This window comes from Urocitellus parryii, chromosome 15 (assembly GCF_045843805.1).
Source record: "Urocitellus parryii isolate mUroPar1 chromosome 15, mUroPar1.hap1, whole genome shotgun sequence".
NCBI lineage: Eukaryota > Metazoa > Chordata > Mammalia > Rodentia > Sciuridae > Urocitellus > Urocitellus parryii.
The window spans coordinates 48,779,360-48,799,515 of NC_135545.1; the positions used below are offsets into that span (position 1 = coordinate 48,779,360).

Below are 20,156 nucleotides of genomic sequence, written 5' to 3' on the forward strand. Positions count from 1 at the left end.
GCAACCTACCAGGCTCTATTTTTCTAAGTAGCACCTATCATTACCTGACATTTATTTTTTGTCTTATCCCATTAGAATACAAATCCCATGACAGCAAGGGTGTTGTGTGTTTTGCTCACTGTTTTTCCCCAGCCTGTGGAACAGTGTACTTGCATGCAACAATACCATTTCAAAGCATGAAATTCAAGGAATTTTTCACTCCACTAAACAAAAATATATTCTGGTTGCTCCAAATCACAATCTTAAAATAACAAAAATACTTTTAGAATGAAGCTAGATTCCATAGCACCCATCAGGAATTTCAGCTACAGGAAATGATGAATTACAGTGCTCAGACATACAGGCCTGATAGATGCATCAGAATCACAAGCACGTGACAGAGGTCATGTGTGTAATTATGTGAATATTCTTGTTACATGTTCACTAGTTCATAAACAGATGGTGACCCAGACCAGACTTCCTTGATGACTCTGCTTGGTAAAAAGGTATTACATCACTGATTGGAGAACCTCAAGGATATGCTTAGGCAGGTACTCACATGCTGAGTCCAGATGTGATTGGTAAGTCACTCCCACTGCAAGACAGGCAACTTGTCTCATGACCAGTTCTCAGAGGAATTCTCCAAGTCTAAGGATGAACATTCTTTGCCTCTGTCAGTTAAGGATAAAGGCTTTCTGTGATCAGTGATGTTACACCACTCAAATGCATATTTGTCAATGAATTCCACTACTATGTATAAAGCACCAATACAAATTAATTAAAAATGCGTATTTGCTATATCTTTCCTAGATGTTTATTCAAATTCTTACTCATGAATTAAGGAAAGAAATGGGATTTGTTTAAATCAATGTCTAGGTCCAGGGCAATCTATTATGCACTCTCCAATAATGGACCGCGGGTGGTCATCAGTAGCCCTCCACACACAGTGCCCACGAACTAGTCTCCTCCAAATATTAAGCCCCCGACCTGTCACCAATCCAAAAAATATTCCCCAAACATTTCCCTTGTCATCGACAGTCACTAGAAACCTCTTCTGTCATTAATAACCCCAATACGCAGTCACCAAAGCCACTTCTTCCCAAAATACCCCTTTCTATAAGTGCCCTATATTAGTCTCATCCTTTCCGGAACCCCACGGCCCCGACACCACACTCCTGTCCACTCCTAGCCGGCGTCCACAACATCACTCACGCACGCACCCGGTAGCCACCGTCCACATTTCACCTTCCCCACCCTCCCCCAGCTCCTCGGCCCCGCCCCTTGAGAGGGCCCCGCCCCCAGGTGAGGCGCCCTATCGAATGGCGCCGGAAGCCCCGCCCCGACCGGTTGCTAGGCTCTGGCAGCAGGAAGTCCCGCCTGTCGTGTAGTCGCCGCCTGCGCCGCCGCCGTCGTTGTTGTTGTGGTCGGTTCGCTCAACTCCGCGGCTCCGAGAGCCGGGTTCGTCCCCTCCCCGCCGCCGCCATGAAGTGGATGTTCAAGGAGGACCACTCGCTGGGTAAGCAGTCGGCCGCCTGCCCAGCGGCAGGGGACCGGAGCGGCGGGGGAGCCCCCTCCCCCACCGAGCCGCTCTGGGCCAGGGCGGGCGGGGCAGATGCCGCGCTCCGGGCTCGGGTCGCCAAGGCCCTGCCACCTCCCCATCCCCGGGCCCTTCACTGACCGGTTGCCACCTCCGCGGGTTCTTCCGGGAACTAGGGGACGAAGGACTGCGGCTGTGGGGACGCCACATCAGGGCCCGGGGTGCACGGGTCGCTGGGGGGGAAGGGCGGAGGAGGGTCAGCGGCCGGGGAACCGAGGACCTGCCGGCGGGCAGGCGCGACGTCAGCTCGGTGTGTTTCTCTCCCAGAACATAGATGCGTGGAATCCGCGAAGATCCGAGCGAAGTATCCTGACCGGGTTCCAGTGAGTGTTTGGACCCTCGCCTCCTCACCCCACTGTCACCTGTGTCGTCGAGGAGCCGTGATAGGGCCTTAGGCCATTCAACAGTTGACAAGTTGGGGTTCCAGTCCCTGTAGCAGATGGGCCAGTCTGGGTCGGGGCGGCGGCGGCCAGGGAGTAAGGGGCTAGGGCTGGTGCTGTTCAGGTGCCTCAGTGCTGAATCTCCCGATCTAGGCCAGTGAGCTGTCTGCAGTCTCTGGGCTCCCTCGCCAATTATGTAAGGAACGATGTTCTAGGACAGGGCAACAGGTCACTGCCACTTTGGGAATGGTGGTGGAGTCTGTCACTTTAGTCTTGGAAGTACTACTTTAGTCCCAGGACCTTCAGCTTTAACTTTGAACCTCCATCTTTACTAGCTTCTTTTCTTCACCCTGACCCTGTCATCATGCCTGACCCCCCCCAAAAAAAAAATCTGAATTTTTTTTCCCTTTAATCAATAATACAAATGATCTGATATTTCATGGGGCGGGGGGATAGTTTCTATCATCCTTATTGATTTTTCAAGGGACATCGTGGTCTGTTATTATAGCTCTTTGCTTGTAACTGATTCCTTTGCGGGAGGGAGCTGGAGGGGCAAATTCAAAACCTGTTCAGAGAGAAGTAACAGCCCAGCCCATATGAACAGCTTTATTCTTGACTGGCTGGGATTGCCAAGCATGTTCTAAGTCCATTCATTCTTGTTTCCTGTGTTCCTTGGGATCTTACTTCTCCAGAAGTGTGGGTCCATTCTGGGGTACTAGAGTAAGAGGCCATTGGAGAAACCCTCACCAGATTGTCTTGTGTCTGCCTGGATAAAATGTTGAAAAGCTTAGTAGCTGTATTTCTCTTTCAAATGCTGAGATCAGGGGTGAGAGAGATAATTGACCACAGAAAAGCACTTAGGTTTTCCCTATAACACAGTTATATTGGTTCTTAGCCTCCAGAGTGTGGCTTATTAAGTCATGGGCATATTTTCTCATGCTATGCAGTTTCCCACCCACATCCCTGCCCACACTGTTCATCACCTCCCTGACAGTGTAAGGCCAGAGCCTCATTTAGGAAATCCAGTCTTGACCTCTTCTTACTTTTCCAGGTGATTGTGGAAAAAGTCTCTGGCTCTCAGATTGTTGATATTGACAAACGGAAGTACTTGGTTCCATCTGACATCACTGTGGCCCAGTTCATGTGGATCATCAGGAAAAGGATCCAGCTTCCTTCTGAAAAGGCAATCTTCTTGTTTGTGGATAAGACAGTCCCACAGTCCAGGTGAGAGATGTTTACTAGATGAGCCCTCTGGTATTAGACATCTCTTTGGCTGCTTATTGAACTCAACACTTTGGAGGTCTGGAAACTCTAGGGGTCCTGACCCTGCAAATGTGGAGCCACAACCATAGCTCCAGGAAAATAATAAAGGGCTGAAATACTTTTGAGTGAACTTTGGCTCAAGAAAATAAGACAAGGTTGGACTTTAAAAGAAAATGTTCTAGCTTCAGATCCCCTTACTCAGGTTTAAGCCATAGATAGAATTTAGGCCTGAAATGAGATTTTCTGCTAATGGTTCCTGAAATCAGCACTGTTGCTCTCCACTGGAAGCTTATGGGCCCTCCTGAGGCTCAGCTTCAGTTAATAATCTTGCTTGCTACAAATGTCTGCTCTTTGCCATTGTGAGTCAGTATCTGCCTGATCCTTAAGTCTGATAAAATGGCTGCTGTCCAGTTAAGGGCTTTGAAGTCCCTTCACAGACCTACACTACCTTTGTCAGCTTAATTGTTGTGCTGCCTGTTGACACCTGAATCTAGACAGGAGCACTGTAATTTCTCTCTTCAGTGTAGTTGACAATTCAGCTTTAGTTCCCTGTAAAAAATGGACAGGCTCAGTTTGAATCTTTGGTCAGTCCTTTCCTAGTACTAATTGGACACTTCTGAGCTCAGAACTAGATTCTGGCCCCCTCAGTGTAAATTCCTGGTCACATCTTAGTGACTCAAACTAGGTTTCATGTTACCACCCAAAAGTAAACTTCTAAAAGCTAAGGTTTCATGCCTATAATTCCGGTGACTTGAGAGGCTGAGACGGGGGGATCCCACGGTTGAGGTTAGCCTGGGCAACTTAGTGAGACACTGTCTCAAAGTAAAATAAGGAGAGCTAGGGATTCAGCTCAGTGGTAGAGCACTTGCCTAGCATGCATGAGACCCTGGCTTCAGTCCCTAGTATTGTAATCAGTCAGTCAGTCAATACTTAAGGTGTTCATCAGCGCTGGGAACTAGCCAGAATATGTTCCTGTTGAAAATTCTTAAAAGTTCCAGAAGAGGCCTGAGTCAAATTCCAGACCTTATTTTTACTAAAGGTGAAAAACTGGCTATTCTTTGGTCTGATTGCTGCTTTCACAGTCTCTACCACCTCCACTTCCTGTTGTGTGTTAGCAAGGCGGGGCAGGAAAGAAATGAAAGGCACTGCTCTTTGAGTGCCTTGGTCTGCTATTGCTGTAGCTCTGGAAGCTATGGTGGTGTTTCTAGTAGTGATCTTGTCACTGTTGGGATCTTGTACCCTCCCTTTATAGGCCTCTGAGCAGTGTGTTAGCAGGGGAGGAGACCTTAGGCCCCTGAGGTCACTCTCAGCTTCCCTTAAGGTGGTGGAGGAGGAAAATCTTATTTCATACCACCTGGAACTTTACAGAGCTTTGGCGATCCTATTTTCCTTCTTCCTGGAGGTGGTGGTAGCTCAGTGGGAGGAAGTAGATGACTAGGATCTATGGCATTGAGTTTATTTTTCTCCATGCTGATCTTCTGATACTCCTTGAGGAAATGAAGCAGGCTTTTGGAAACATTATTTCTCTGATGGTGCCATGGTAATCTAGCAATTAAAATGGCTGTAGATTTTATGAGCTACCCCTTTTTTATTATCCCTGAGATATAAATGGAATTGGAAATGAAAAGTGATTCTCAGGTCAGGAGAGGTTGCTTCAGGGCCATTTTCTCTCCAAGCCCCATTTGCCTTTTCAGTCTGGGAGAATCCTTCCTAAAGTAGATTACATGTGACCCAAATCTGGATTTTTATTTGCAGTACTGAGGATTGAACCCTTGAACCTAGAATGCTCTACCACTATACCCCGAGTCCGTATTGTTTTTATTTTTCAAATTTTGAGACATATGGGGCTGGAGATATAGTTCAGTTGGTTGAGTGCCTGACTCCCATGCACAAGGCCCTGGGTTCAATCCCCAGCACCACAAAAAAAAAAAAAAAAAAAAAAATTGAAACGTAGTCTCACTAAGTTGCTAAGGCTGGCCTCAAACTTGCCTCAGATTACTGAGTTGCTTGGACTATAGGCATGCCCATCATGCCTAGCAACAAAGAGGAATTTTAGAACTCAAATCCTCACTCTTTAGGATGTAGAGAAAGAACATCAGCTGGGGCCCCTCTACCCAGGTCCATAGCACTTTTGGGTACAGTTAATGATATCTTGCCCCACAATTTATGTAACCATTCTTTGTTCATCTTGGAGTTTTATTCTTTTTTTTTCTTTTTTGTATTGGGGATTGAACCTAGGGATGCTTAATTACTCAGCCACATCCCCAGCCCTTTTATTTATTTTTTATTTTGAAACCAGGTCTTGCTAAGTTGCTTAGGGTCTTGCTAAATTGCTTAGGCTGGCCTTGAATTTGGATCCTACTGCCTCAGTCTCACAGTCTGGAATTATAGACCCAGCTTATCTTGGAGTTTTATTCTTTTTTTTTTTTTTTTGTAGATGGATGGCATCGTTTTTTAATTTATTTTTTTAATGTGTTGCTGAGGATTGAACCCAGTGCCTCACACACATGCTAGGCAAGCGCTCTGCCACTGAGCTACAGCCTCAGCCCTGGAGTTTTACTCTTAAAACCAAATTTGTTTATAAACAAAAAAGGCATGTGACACCATCAGGCTTTATGCAAATGTAATCACCTATAGCAACACAAATGAAAGTGCTATGGGGTCTCCTTAAAGCTGATGTGTGACTCAGCTTCACCATCTTCTCCCCAGAGCAATTGAACAGCCTCCTCTTTAGCTCTTTTCCAGCCTCCTTGGGGAAGCCTGGAGTCTCCTTTAACCTTCACCCAGTGCTTGCAGCCTGCAGAGAGTAGCTGGGGAAATCAGAACATACAGAGGATGCATCAGGCCTGCAGGAGCTCTTCTCGAATAATTGACAGGTCTGCACAGGAATCACTTATGCCTGAGGCTGAAGAAGTAACTTCAGTTATTTTTGCCTTGAGGTTTCATTATAGTTTAGAATAATTAGAGTTAAATAGAGACGGGTTTATCCCTAGGAGTTTTACTTCCTTAATTCTTTCTGAATTCTTTTTTTTTTTTTTTTTTTTTTAACAAATGGGAGAATCTCACTTTCCTTTTTCACTTAGCAGTGGAAAGCTGAATTTTCAGTTTAGGTACCTGTATCAGGAATCAGGGCAAAAACAGAAAGGGAACTAACTTGCTGCAGAGAGAACTGACAAAGAACATAAATTTCCCAGCCATGGCCTTAGTGGGGAACCCAGGTCTGGCAATGGTCTTGTATCTTTAGAGCACAGACAGGAATCATCTTCTTTTTTTGGTGGGGGAAGAGAGTGCCAGGGATTGGACTTGGGAACACTCAACATCTCCAGCCCTATTTTTTGTATTTTATTTAGAGACAGGGTCTCACTGAGTTGCTTAGCACCTTGCCATTGCTGAGGCTGGCTTTGAACTCGGTCCTCCTGCCTCAGCCTCCCTAGCCTCTGGGATTATAGGCATGCACCACCATGGCAGCTAGGAATCTTAATTCCCTGTTTAAAAATAGAAACAAAAGTCTGTTATTAAATATCTAAAATATTATAATTCGACATCACGAAACTGGTACTGTTAAAGATGATGGTGTCTTATGGTGCATCCTTTATTTAGAAATGAGCTTAAATTAGTAATTTTGGGGCTGGGGATAAAGTTCAGTTGGTAGAGTGCTTGCCTTGCATGAACAAGGCCCTTGGTTCAATCCCCAGCACACACACACACAAAAATTTAGCAATCTTGATCATTTCTGGGTAAATACCACAGGGTTTATTTCAGCAATGGAACAAGGTCTGTTCATTTCAGAGAAAAATCTGATAAACAGGTATAACCTGAATTTCTTTATATTTTAGAATCTTTGGGATCTTTCAGAATGAATATATACATAGACATCCACATGTATATACAATCTATACGCATATACATATGTAAATAATTAAAAAAAAAAACTTTCTAGTATTGAGGATTGAACCCAGAAATATTTTTACCAATGAACTACATCTCCAGTCCTTTTTTTGGTGGGGGGGTAGGAGAGAATCAGGGATGCTTAACTACTGAACCACATCTCCAACCCCTTCTTATTTTTTATTTTGAGACAGAGTCTCACTAAGTTGCTTAGGGACTCACTAAGTTCCTGAGGCTGGCTTTAGACTTGGAATCCTTCTGTCTCAGCCTCCTGAGTTGCTGGGATTATAGACATGTGCCACCATGCTTGGCCTTTTTTTTTTTTTTTTTTTAAATGTTTTATTTTGAGACAGGATCTCCCTAAGTTACCTAGACAGGTCTTGAACTTGCCATCCTCCAGCCTCAGTCTCCTTTAGTTGGGATTACAGGTGTGTGTCACCATTCCTGGCTCTTCAGGGCCATATGAACTTTTCCTTTTCAGCCATTACGTTTCCAATTTCCATAGTAGTGGTTACTGTCCTCTGTCTTTACCCCACCTATCCTCCTGCTGAGAAATAAGTCCAGGTCCAGTGAAAGGACATGGGTTCCTCAGCAGATGGCTGGCCAGTGTGTTTCTCAGTCCAGCCAGTTTATGAGTCAGCCTGAATCGCAGCCTCTGTGACCTGCCCTTGATCTGGAGCTGACAGCAGGTTTCACATGGATTCAGCACTCATAGTTGTAGATCAGCCTCCCTCAATTCATGGGGCTGTTGAGTAGCATAAAACTAATGTTTGAGGCTGGGGATGTTGCTCGGTGGTAGGGCGCTTGCCTAGTGTGCATGAGTCCCCAAGTTCAATCCCCAGCACTGTAAAACAAAACAAAAATTAATGTTTACCTTCAGGAGCATGGCCATTTCTGGATGTGGATCTTGCTGAAACTTGCCCTTTTTTGTTGGTTAATTCCTCCAGTGCAGAAGTAGTTTTGCCTGGGTCTGTGTGATCCTGAATAAAGGAGTGGGGAACAAAGTTTTAGGAAAAAATTTAGGTTCATCTCACTCAGTACTTCAGGGTCCTACCTCACCTTAGATTGGCTGCATGTCTTCCATTTGTCATTATCTTTTCTTGTTTCTTTCCTCATCAGACTTAGAAGGTGGCAGTGCCCCTGACATCCAGGCAGCATCCTTCTCAGATGTGTGTATGAAGTACTTGATGACACAGCATTAGGCATGCATACGGGGGACTGGAGGTTACCTTTGGGTGTCTTCTAAGCCACCTCCCACTAACTTGAGCAGGAAGCCTTGGCGTTGCAGTGCTGCTTGTGAGATGTTCCACCACCTAGCTGGCCTGGGTAGCGTAGCTGGGCAGAAGCATTAGAGTTGCCTCTATGCTTCAGGGTTCTCGGCCATTCCAAGCAATTCAGTGCTTGTGGCTCAGGCCTCTGGATTTTGAGAGGGGAGCTCATTCCCTGAGAGGCTTATGGAATGTGTTCTAAACCAACATTCCAGCCTTCTGCTATACAGACTACCTGCTGAGTAAGGTTACATTTTGCCCCCCCTGTACTTCCACTTGAATATACTTTTAATGGGTCTTTAAACAAATTTTTTTTTTTTTAACTCTGTTTGTGGTCCAGCTCTTTTTGGCTCCTGCCAAGTTATTCTGACATTGCATGAGTGTAGTCCAGTCCCGAAACGGCTATTTTCAAGTCATTTGACCATACCAAAGTGCCATGGCAGCCACTGAAGCCTCAAAATCAGGAAGTTGTGTAACATTGAGCACTGTCTGGTTGTCAAGTTCCTTGCCCTACTATAAGGACACACTACTTTGCTGTCAACTATATAGAACTTCCACATGATTCTTTGTGGGAAAAGAACAGGGTTGGACTGTACATTAGGCACAACCATTAGCTGTCACATTACAACATCAGAAAAGACATAAGTCTTTCCTTCTTAGAGGGAGCACAAGTTGATGAAGAATGTTTCCTAGTTTTGTGACATAGGGTGCATTATTTGACCTCTCTGTGCCTTAGTTTTCTTATCTTTGAACTGTGAATTGTGATAGCACTTGCTTTATAGGATTGTTATGGGGATCGAAGGACTTAACCTGTGTTATGTATTTGGAACAGTGTTTGGCCCATGCTTGTTGTTAGAGCTAGGATTTTTATCAGCCTCTGTTGTTGCTTGGGCATTGCTTAAACTGACAAACCCAAATTTTACTTAAAAGACAATGGAATCTCAAAGCAGAAAGAAGCAAAAGCCACATTTTTTATGGGCCTCTACCCTGCCAAAAGTCAGGGCTGAGTGTTAGAACCTGCGTTAGTAGTGGTTCTGTAGTCATTGCTCACTGTGCGCACCATAGAGAGTCTGGGGTAGGCTGCTGGTATGTATGAAGTTCTGTGAATATTTCTTATTTAGTAGTGGATTTAGAGTCATTGCACTAGGGCTTCTAACTTGCTAGGGAAAGAGCAGAACGTGGTCTCCCAAATGGAACCCAACTAAGTGCCAGGGAACGGTTGTCTTTGTATTGCAGTGTCTGCTCACTGTGTTAACACATTTGGTGGTGGCAATGGTGAGGTGTTACCACAGGTCTCATTTGTGGCACCCTGAACACTGACCATGTGGGGTAAAGAGAGTTGTGGGAGTTGTGGCACTAGCTTTAATTGTTTTCTTAGTAGTCTCATCCTGAAGAGTCTCAAATAAAACTGGGTTTTCTCTCCAGGCATTCTGTCACTGGGTAAAAATCTGGGGAGGCTCAGTTGCATGTTCAAGCTCTTCTGCTGGTTGCTGGCTTTGTACTCACTTCCTGATTTCCTACTCCCTGGTAATGTGAGCTCTTAAAGATGAGCATCTCCCCGCACCCACAAAAGAATGTTTCTTTATTCTCAACTTGACTGCATAAGGATTCATCTTAGGCATTTAAAAATGTGCTAATGCCTGGGTACCTCCTCCAGAGATTCTTAGTTGCCTGGGGTGGGGCTTGGGCAGGGAGATCTTTGTAAAGTTCCCCAGTGATTCTGATGTGCAGTCAAGGTGGAGACTGAGCACTGTAGGTGTTCTCATGAGCTGGATTCCTTCCTCTACCTACCTATGCCCGAGTCCTCACATGTTTTAGGGCATGCAGACCTCATATGTGATTTGGAAATTTTCTAGTAGCTACAGTAAAGTAGAAACAGGTGAAATTAATTTTAATAGTTTGACCCTAAATATCTAAAATTTTATCCTTTCAACATTTAATCAAAATGGAGATTATTTCACTTTCATACTAAGTCTTTGAAATCTTGTGTTTTACACTTATAGTACATCCTAGTTCAGACAAGCCACATTTCAATTGCTGAATGTAGTCAGAGGCTGCTGTATAGGACAGCATCGATACAGGACATTTTTGTCACAGCAGACATTTTTATTAAACAGAGCTGTTCCAGGGAGTTCTTATTTTACAAATTCCAGGTCAAGAAATCCTAACAGGGTCACTGTTCTTATTTTATGGGATGCTGGCAGCAGGCCATTGCATATTCATAGCTGTCTACCCCGAATCCTTAATAATCTTCCCACACAGCTGTCCCAAGCTTGAAAATGGTGCAGGAAGAATAGAAAAGGAGAAAACAAAATCCCCTTTTATAGATGCGCCTGTGTCTGTTTACATGTGGGTCCCAGTCAGCCCACTAGCAGCAAAGCAGCAGGGGGTGGGGCTGCCATCGCTTTACCAGGTTGAGGCCTGGGACCCCTCTCTAATCAGGCTGCCCCCACACCTGGTTTACATGTTGAGACTTGTCAAGGCTGTTAACCTCAAATGTCTGAGGTGAGCTTTCAGACAAGCATCTTACTGCTGCTTCTAGTTACAGCATCGTTCTTGGTCACTCTCAAGTTTAGCACGCATATGCCTCCTGCTGTCTTAGGTAGTAGACACGCGGTCAAAACTTGCATGGTGGGCTGGGGATGTGGCTCAAGTGGTAGCGCGCTCGCCTGGCATGCGTGCGGCCCGGGTTCGATCCTCAGCACCACATACCAACAAAGATGTTGTGTCTGCTGAGAACTAAGGAAAAAATAAATAAACGTTAAAATTAAAAAAAAAAAAACTTGCATGGTGTCGTGGGTGTTACTCATCTCACTCTGGAGTTGGGAAAACTCAGTTCATTGCAGAACTAGATTAGATTTCCACTGCAGTCTGTTTTATGGTCTAGGGAAAGCCAGCTTCCCGCCCACACTTTTAGTTTAAGGAAACTCTTTATTTCGGGAGGGTTCTTTGGAGCTTGGGCAGGCAGGCCTCTTTGGATCCCAGATACAATGTGAGCTTTTTGCCTTATGTGTGAGGGGAGAAACTTCTCTTAGATGATGTTGACGCAGAGGTTTTGGGGACACAGAGGCTTTGGCTAGGGAAGCTCCTACCTGTACCTACCATATTAAGACCAAGTTATAAATCTTCTAATAAACCAGCCTGGAGAAAAGAGCCCAATATACTCTTTCTTACCAGGGTCCTTTACCCACGCAGGAATGGTCTTTAGGCTCTTCATTTTGCTTAGTTTCCCCCACTCCTTGCCCTTGGCATTTAAAAAGAATTCAGGTGCTAACCAGCCTGAGCTCATTCAAGGAGCTGGCTTTTTAAAAGGATTTACTTACATGGTTCTGCTTCTGGACTGGAGGATGGAGAATTTAATTCTGGTTTTATCTACTGATTCCTAATTTGTTTTAATCTTTTCATGGCTCCGTTTCCCTTCCATAAAACAGATTGCAGGTCACAGCAGATACTGATTCCTGAATTATTTTTTACTATATGTCCCTACAGATCAAGCTCCTTATCTTTGGGTTTTGCTCTCCTGACACCCAGACTCAATTTTCAATTATGTTTTTTATTTTTCTCTCAAGCCTAACTATGGTACAGCTTTACGAGAAGGAAAAAGATGAAGATGGATTCTTGTATGTGGCCTACAGCGGAGAGAACACTTTTGGCTTCCAAGGGCCAGTGCTGGGCTAGGCTCATCGTTCCTGCTTGTGGATCTTGTAAATAGCCGGCCATTTTCAGTTGTTCCAGAACCTCTTCACATAGAACTATTAGTGCATTTGTAACTGGATTTATTTCTTAATATATTGGAAAGTTTTGTTTCCCTAGACTAGTAAATTATCATACAGAGTTTTATTTTGAGTTTTTCTTTTTGTGCACTGTCCTCATGGCTATATTCTCCAGAGAACTTGTTCCTCTGGGAATCATATTTAATGAAGATATTTCCATAATGAAGTGAGGTAGGTGTGGTATTAAAAGTGAAAGGGAAATAAATGATGCATTTAATCTGGATTATGTTTGAAGTGTTAGATGGCTAAGTATTAAAAGCATCCAAATTAAATCCTTAGCAATCAGAACACTTGCTTCACTAGATTCTGCCAACTGCCAATCATGTTGGACTGAGCTAATCTGTTCCTCTTTCTGAAACTATTAAGGTAAATAATTAACAATAAAATTTCCTCTTATAAAGGCATTTCAGTGTGACCATGTTCTTTATTCACCTTCATTTGAATGGGTCAGAGAAATGGTGCCTACTTTTGCCAGGCTGGGAGAAGGGCTTATGGAGGCCATAGCAGCCCAGTCTGGAACTGGAAGCAGTGTTTGGTATCAAAAGGGGACTTTTTTTTAAAGAATAGTTAATGTATTCACATGGTGCAGGTACCAGGGCTACATGAAAAGATAGGAATACGTTGCAAAGTCTTATTTCCCCCACTGTTTTCTGACTTCTGCCCCTTATGGGAAACTAGTTTTACTGGCTTTTTTACTGGCATATTTCTTTTTATTATTTTTTTAGTAGTATACTTAAGTATGAATATTTGTCCTTATTTTCTTACATTATAAATATATAGATATTGCTTTTTTTTTTATAAAGAGAGAGAGAGGGGGACAGAGAGAGAGAGAATTTTAACATTTATTTATCTTTTCTTAGTTCTCGGCGGACACAACATCTTCGTTTGTATGTGGTGCTGAGGATCGAACCTGGGCTGCACACACGCTAGGCGAGCGCACTACCACTTGAGCCACATCCCCAGCCCTAGATATTGCTTTTAAAAAATATATTTATTTTTTAGCTGTAGTTGGACACAATACCTTTATTTATTTATTTTATGTGGTGCTGAGGATCAAACCCAGGGCCCTGAATCTGCCAGGTGAGCACTTTACCTCTGAGCCCAGCTCGACATTGCTCCCCTAGCCCCAGTGCCATGGTTTGAACCCAGGGCCTTCCTTGCACATTCTAGGCAAGCACTCTACCACTGAGCTACATCACTAGTTCTTTTAAAATTTTATATTGAGACAGGTTCTCACTAAATTGGTGAGGCTGCCTCAGCCTCTCAAGTAACTGGAATTACAGGCATGAGCCACACTCCTGACTACATTGTTTTTTTCATTTAACATTGTAGCCTGGTGATCTTTCCATATCAAACCATATCAAATATACATACATCCTTTTATTTTTTAACTTTTTCAATATATAAAATGTTGGGGATGTGAAGTATCTAGAATTCTTACACACCCTATTTAAGTGTATGACACCATCACATTCAAAAGCAAGTTGCAAATATCTGGTAAAGTTCAATGTGTATATAATCCATGGCCTATCAAATTCCATTTCTATGTATATATTCTAGAAATAGCCTCACAAAAACAAGAAATGTACTTGAACACTGTGACCTCATTTTTATGGCAAAAAAAAAAAAAAACCAACTAGAAATAAATGTTCATCAACAGGAAAACAGAGATAATAAGTGGCATACTCATACAAAGGAATACTATACAGCAGTTAAAATGAATGAACAAGAGCTGCAGATATGAACATAAATCTACAAATCTCCAATGCTGATTAATGAAAAAAGCAAGACTCAGAAGTTTTTAAATGTGCAAAAGAACTGTATATATTGCTTAATGATATAAACTTACGTAATACAAGTATAAACTGTGCAAAGGAATGAAACACCAAGTTCAGGATGGTGGTTACCACATGGAGGGAGGGGAATAGGGCTAGTGATGGGTGAATGTGGGGATTTAAAAACACCTGTCATGTTTCAGTTCTGAAAATAAAAACCTGAAGCAAATAGAGAAAAATAGTTGAGTGGTGGGTATTTATTTTTTACATTGATGTTTGCAATATTTTGTAACTTTGGTTTAAGGTCCAACAGTGAGAACAGAGAGAGGCCCCTTCTCAGAGGAGTGAATGCAGCTGGCTTTATTTCTTTTTTTTTCCTATATATATATTTTTTTAGTTGTAGATGGACACAACACCTGTATTTTTTTTTTTTATTTTTATGTGGTGCTGAGGATGGAAGCCAGTACCCTCCACATGCAAGGCGAGCACTCTATCACTGAGCCCCAACCCCAGCCCCAGCCCCTATTTCTTATTTCCCCTTTACTTCTCAGTGCAAGAGAGGCTGGCTTCCAGATCTGCCACTTCCCTGGCCCTGTGTTTGTGGGGGTTACCAAAATAATCTCTCCATTGGACACTTTTTACAGCTGTTATCTTCCTTGCCTTTCTTTTAATGTTTAATTCTTTTTTAAAAGTTTAACCCAGGGGTGCTCTACCACTGAGCTACACCTTTAGCCCTTCTTTATTTTGAAACAGGGTCTCCTTGAGTTGCTAAAGGTGGCCTCAAACTTCAGTCCTCCTGCCTCAAGCCTTCCAAGTCACTGGACTACAGGTGTGTGCCACTGCACCTGGCATAATATTTTGCACTTTAGATGCCTCCCTCCTTGAAGCTCCCAATTGGCTATTCCTATTTTCCTCCAGCCTCTCAGTCACCCAGTCCTGTGTTTCTCTGCTCCCTAACTTTCATTTCCCCAGGGCTCCATCCTCAGGAGAGAGGGGCCCCCCTCTTCTCATTCTGTACATTCTCTCTGGATGACTGCATCCCGACCCCTGTCTTCAACGACTTCCTATAAACAGATTGTCCAAGACCATGCTCTTGACTCCAGTTACCACTTTGTCCTGAGCTCCAAACAGCCCCTCCAGATGTCCATGGGAGGCCCTCATCTTGTGGTATCATAGAAGGCTCTGACCAGCACCCCTTCCTGACACATGGCACCGTGTTCCATTCTCTCAGGCAGTAACCTGAAGTCATCCTTTACCCTTACTGCAATTTGGATCTGGAATGTCCCCTAAAGGCTCACATGTTGAAAGTTTGGTTCCCAGTGCAGTAATGTTTGAGGTTGGGCCTTTGGGAAGGTGACTGGATCGTGAGGCTCTACCTCATCAGTGCATTCATCCCTGGGTGGCAATACTGGGAGGTGGTGGAAACTGGAGGAGGTGGGGCCTATCTGGGGGACTTGGGTCACTGGGGACATGCCTGAGAAGGGTGTAGCTGGTCCCTCTTCTCTACTTCCCTGCTGGCTGCCATAACTGAGCAGCTCTCCAGCACACCCTCCAGCCATAATGCTCTTCCTCACCTCCAGCCCACAGCTATGACCTGGCAGCCCATGGACTGAGACCTCTGAAACCACAGGACAAAAATTAAGATTTCCTCCTGTACATTATTTTTCTCAGGTATTTTGTCACAACAGTAAAAACCTGAGGAACACAATGCTCCCTCATCTTCATCCACTGGTCACACTCAGCCTCACAGCCTCTGTGAATCCTGGTCAGTCCCCATCCCTTGGGCTCCTCAAACCACTGTTGTCTGGGTCTCATCATTTCTCTTCAAAATGCTGCAGTGACCCCTCGACTGTGGCCTCTGCCACTATTCCTGTTCCTGCAATCTGTCCTTTCTGCCGCAGAGGAGGTCAAACTTCCCAAATGTAACTTCCATTCCGATCCTTTTCCCCAAATTCCTGAAGTACTGTGTCACTTGGACAAAACCAGTCTAATAAGACATAAAAATCCTCCCCCTTCCACCCAAGCACGTTGTCAGCTGATCCCAGCCTCTCCGGGCCCGTCAGCCTGGCATCTCTGCTCTCATCTTCAGCTTCACATAGGCTATTTCTCGGCCTCAAATACCTTTCCTGCAAAACTGTCCCCAAATCTACCATCATTTCTTTTTATTTGCTGACTCCTAGTCCTCTGCACTTCCTACTCTGCTCCTGAGAATGCTGTGCCCTTCCCCAGGGCTGTGCTGTTCCACTGTGAAGTCACTTGCCATCGCTCCTATCAAGGAGCACATGATGTCTATCCCTTATCCAGTACCTTGGGGGCAGGATACAAGGACTGGCACACTTATGAGGCTCAGGAGGGATAGCCCTCCTTGGACCGGAGAGCCTACTCAGCAAGCACTAACACATCTTAATTTTGCAGCAGTGTCTGAAACACACTGTCGTGGAATGGGCTTGTGGACCAGAGTCAAAGGCAGCCCAAGGATCTCTTTCAAGGATAATGAACTCACTCTTCATTAGACTGAATTGTAGAAAGCTTTTAAAAGCACAACTGCCAAGCATGGTGGCGCAGGCCTGTAATCCCAGCAGCTCAGGAGGCCCAGACGGGAGAATCGTGAGTTCAAAGCCAGCCTCAGCAATGGTGAGGCACTAGGCAATTCAGTGAGACCCTGTCTCTAAATAAAATACAAAATGGGGCTAGGAATATGGCTCAGTGGCCAATGCCCCTGAGTTCAATCCCTGGTACCCACAAAAAAAGAAAGTACAACTGACTCCTTTTCATCTTTATTTCTTAGGAAAAAAACTCAATCTTAGTTGCTGACACTGAGGCAAAGCCACGCTTTCCGTAGGAGGTCTCTACATGCCTCTGTGATCAGGCTTGTTCCCCCTCCTCAGCCCCTGGAGAGGCTGCTGCTCCAGATGTGGGAGGCAGCACCATATGGAAGCCAAGGTGCACGTGCCTGGCGTGCAGCAAGAGGCTCCACAAATCTGTCCAGTTTTCTTCTCCTGAGGTCAGATTCTTACATTTTTAGCAAAAACTCTCAGAAGTCAGGACTGCAAGTTGGAGTCACTTCTGAGCAGAAGGGGCAGGCCTCGGCTGGAGTTCCACATGCTAGTCACTGTCAGCGTGGCAGACACCCTCCTCTTCCCTGTGCTGTGTATTATTTTGGCACATCCCTGTGACCCCACTGCCAAGTGTGTTATGGAACCCCCATTTCAAAGACGAGGGCACTGACATTCTAAGAATGCAGTTACCTACCCAAGAACACACAACCAGTACATCCTACAGCCACAATTCAAACTCAAGTCTAATGCCAAAACCCACCTTTGTTCTGCTAGATCAGATGGTTGAAATGAAGGCCTGTGTTTGCATGTAATTCAAAGAAGTGTACAGAAAAATCCTATTTTCTTGTTGGGTTTAGTGAAACATGCCTTTAATCCCAGCTACTCAGGAGGCTAAGGCAGGAGGATTGCAAGTTTGAGGCCAGCCTGAGTCAACTTAATGAGACCCTATCTCAAAATTAAAAAATGGGAAAAAAGGGGGGTTGGGGATGTAGCTTAGTGGTAGAGTGACCCTGGATTCAGTCATCAGTACGCCCTGCTCCCTCCAAAAAAAATCCATTTTCTTGCTTCTCCTGAAAAAAATTCTTAGGATCTGGCAATAATTAGATGGAACAAATAAAAACAAAACAAACTCTCCTGTGTGAACAAGAAATATACTTCCCAGTTAACCGCACGTGCTTTCCTTTTCCCTTTCTCTTTTTCTTTTTTGGTACTGGGGGTTTAACCCAAAGGCAATTTATCACTAAGCCACATTTATCACTAAGTTTTTATTTTGAAACAGGGTCTTTGTAAGTCGCTTAGGGCCTTGCTAAGGTGCTAAGGCTGGCCTTGAACTTGTAATCCTTCTGTTTCAGTCTCCTCCTATCTCAGTCTCCAAAGCCACCACGCCTGGCTCCACTTGCTTTCTTTATTTCCTACTCCTGAAGATATCTGGGTTTATGGCCCTTTACCACAGTATTATTTTAGGACAGAATTCTGCCAAAGTATATGCCAACAAAATACTAACCCATGTCTGGGCTACTCCAACAAAACATCATAAACTAGATAGCTTATAAACAACAAATTCACTTCTCAGTGCTGAAGGCTGGGAGGTCTAAGATTAAGGTAGCAGATTTCCCGATTCTTAGATGGCATCTTATTATATCCTCACAAGGCAGAAGAGACAGGGAATTACCCTGGGGTCTCTTGTAAAGGTGCTAATCCCATTCATGAGGGCTCTTCCCTTAAGACCTCACCACCTCCTAATACCACCACATCGGGAGTTAGGATTTCAACACATACAGTTTGCGGGCACACAAGCATTCACACCTTAGCAACTCACATAAGGCGCAGAGCTCGGCTGTGCCATCTGCCTGCTTGGCACAGGTGGGCGAGCACGGTCAGAGCAGTTTAGATTGTGCTGCCATTCCTTCACCCCCGTCCAGCTGGTCTCTCAGCCCAACAGTTAATGACGTGCTAGGACAGAAGGACATTCACAGTGGCACTGGATAAGCTGAGGAACAAATACAGCATGAAAAGAGCGACTGGAGGTGGAAACAGTCCACAAGAGGCGAAAATAAGAAAGGGAAGCTGAGGAAGCCTGCGTGGGAGGGACTTTTGTATTTTGGCAGGGACTTTACATCTAAGCGGGCTCTTCTTTCTCTTAATCAACAAAATGGAATTCAAAGCAAAGGGGCAAACTAGATTGAGCCCGAATCTGCTGTGGGGTAAAGCTTAGGCTGCTGGCCGTATCATTTCTCAGAGATCTCCTGAGAGGGTGCACATAAAGGTCTGTTGTGGAACTGAAGACAGACGCCTGGAATGGGCTCTGTGATCCGCTGCGTTGTCAGGTCGGTTTCACCACCAAGGGGCCCACTGTACCTCTCCCGCAGGGACACTGCTGGGTTTCAATGTGCTTTTCATTCTCTTGGCTGCCTGAGTAAGTGACCATCACTGTTTCCATTGTGAGCTCTTCCCCTTGGGGAATGAGCCAAAGTCCAGTGAACTCGTGCTTGAGACCAATTATTTGGCAGTCTGAGTTCCCTCTTGGAGTGATTTTCTGCTTCTGCCTTGTTTCCCACAGAGACACTCTGCTACATTTGGGCTTTGAAAAGCAGTGAACAGGCTTAGTTCTAGAAACTGATTCCTATCTCTGCTGGCTCATCTGGACAAGTGGCAAAATGTCCACATCTGAATCCAGAGCCTGGGTTACCAGATTAAGACAAAAGTTTTTTCCATTTCTCCCATATCCATATCACCAATATGACTACTGCGGCCATCTGTATGTCACAGCATAAATAGGTAGAGTTCTTGAAAGTTTCTCATTGCGTTATATATCCAGTTAAGTTTTCTTTATGAATATATAAAAAGAACAAATAAAAAAAAAGTGAAAAACATTTTTATGATAGCCAGGTGTAGTGTCACATGGGTTTAATCCCAGGCACTCAGGAGGCTGAGGCAGGAGGATCACAATTTCAAGCAAGACCAGCCTGGGCAATTTAGTAAGACCCTTCCTTTAAAAAAAAAAAAAAAAAAAAAAAAAAAAAAAAGAGCATTCTTATTGTAGTATAGCATCCTAATTCCTGGGACTTCATTTTGTAGAGCAGATGAGAGGTCAGAAGTCACCACATCCACATAGGAAGTTGATGGTAGAATCAACAGAACACAATTACTTCAATATCTAGACCCAAGTCATTCAATTGTACCAAGTAGCAGATAAGAAATTGTTTTAAAACTTAAAAAAAATTTTTTTAGTTGTTGACAGACCTTTATTTTATTCACTTATTTATGTGGTGCTGAGAATTGAACCCAGTGCCTCATACACTCAAGGTAAGCGCTCTACCACTGAGCCACAACCCCAGCCTCCCCAGCAAGGAATTTTGTTTCTAAAACACATTTCAAATTGAGGTATGATTACATACAAAAATATAGACCTTAATAAATGTAAACAAATATTTATACCCAAGGAATCAACACTGCAATTAAAACAGCATGTTTGCCTCATCTAGAGAGTTCTGTTGTGTCACCCTCTACTGCTCCCTCCCCAACATCAGGCACCAACCACTGCTCTGATTTCTGTCCTCTTCCATTAGTTTTGTGGTGGGAATCAAACCCAGGGCTTCCCATGGGCTAGGCAGGCGCTCTGCACTGAGCTACACCCCCAGCCTCTGGGGTCTCAGTTTTAAAAAATTAAAGTTG

General features: G+C 44.2%; 1 protein-coding gene and 1 long non-coding RNA gene across 2 annotated transcripts; one reads left to right on the plus strand and one right to left on the minus strand.

Annotated features, from left to right (window-relative positions):
* The first annotated feature begins 1,348 nt into the window (after positions 1-1,348).
* Positions 1,349-12,552, plus strand: Gabarapl2 (GABA type A receptor associated protein like 2). The gene is made up of 4 exons (XM_026409129.2): positions 1,349-1,495; positions 1,844-1,899; positions 3,008-3,180; positions 11,945-12,552. Exons 1-4 carry the CDS (start codon positions 1,462-1,464, stop codon positions 12,051-12,053), a joined length of 372 nt encoding a protein of 123 aa, XP_026264914.1. The 5' UTR covers positions 1,349-1,461; the 3' UTR covers positions 12,054-12,552.
* Positions 5,843-19,314, minus strand: LOC144250334 (uncharacterized). Its single transcript, XR_013342453.1, has 3 exons — positions 18,301-19,314; positions 7,982-8,087; positions 5,843-6,029 (listed from the first exon to the last, which is right to left on the minus strand). It is a non-coding gene; the product is annotated as an uncharacterized LOC144250334 (long non-coding RNA).
* Between the last annotated feature and the right edge of the window lie 842 nt (positions 19,315-20,156).

Excerpts from the sequence above, each read along its gene's own strand:
- Gabarapl2 (XM_026409129.2), top strand. The coding sequence starts at position 1,462 with ATGAAGTGGATGTTCAAGGAGGACCACTCGCTGG. Across the intron at positions 1,900-3,007 it reads AGTATCCTGACCGGGTTCCA|GTGATTGTGGAAAAAGTCTC; the intron begins GTGAGTGTTTGG and ends TTACTTTTCCAG. Across the intron at positions 3,181-11,944 it reads AAGACAGTCCCACAGTCCAG|CCTAACTATGGTACAGCTTT; the intron begins GTGAGAGATGTT and ends TTTTCTCTCAAG.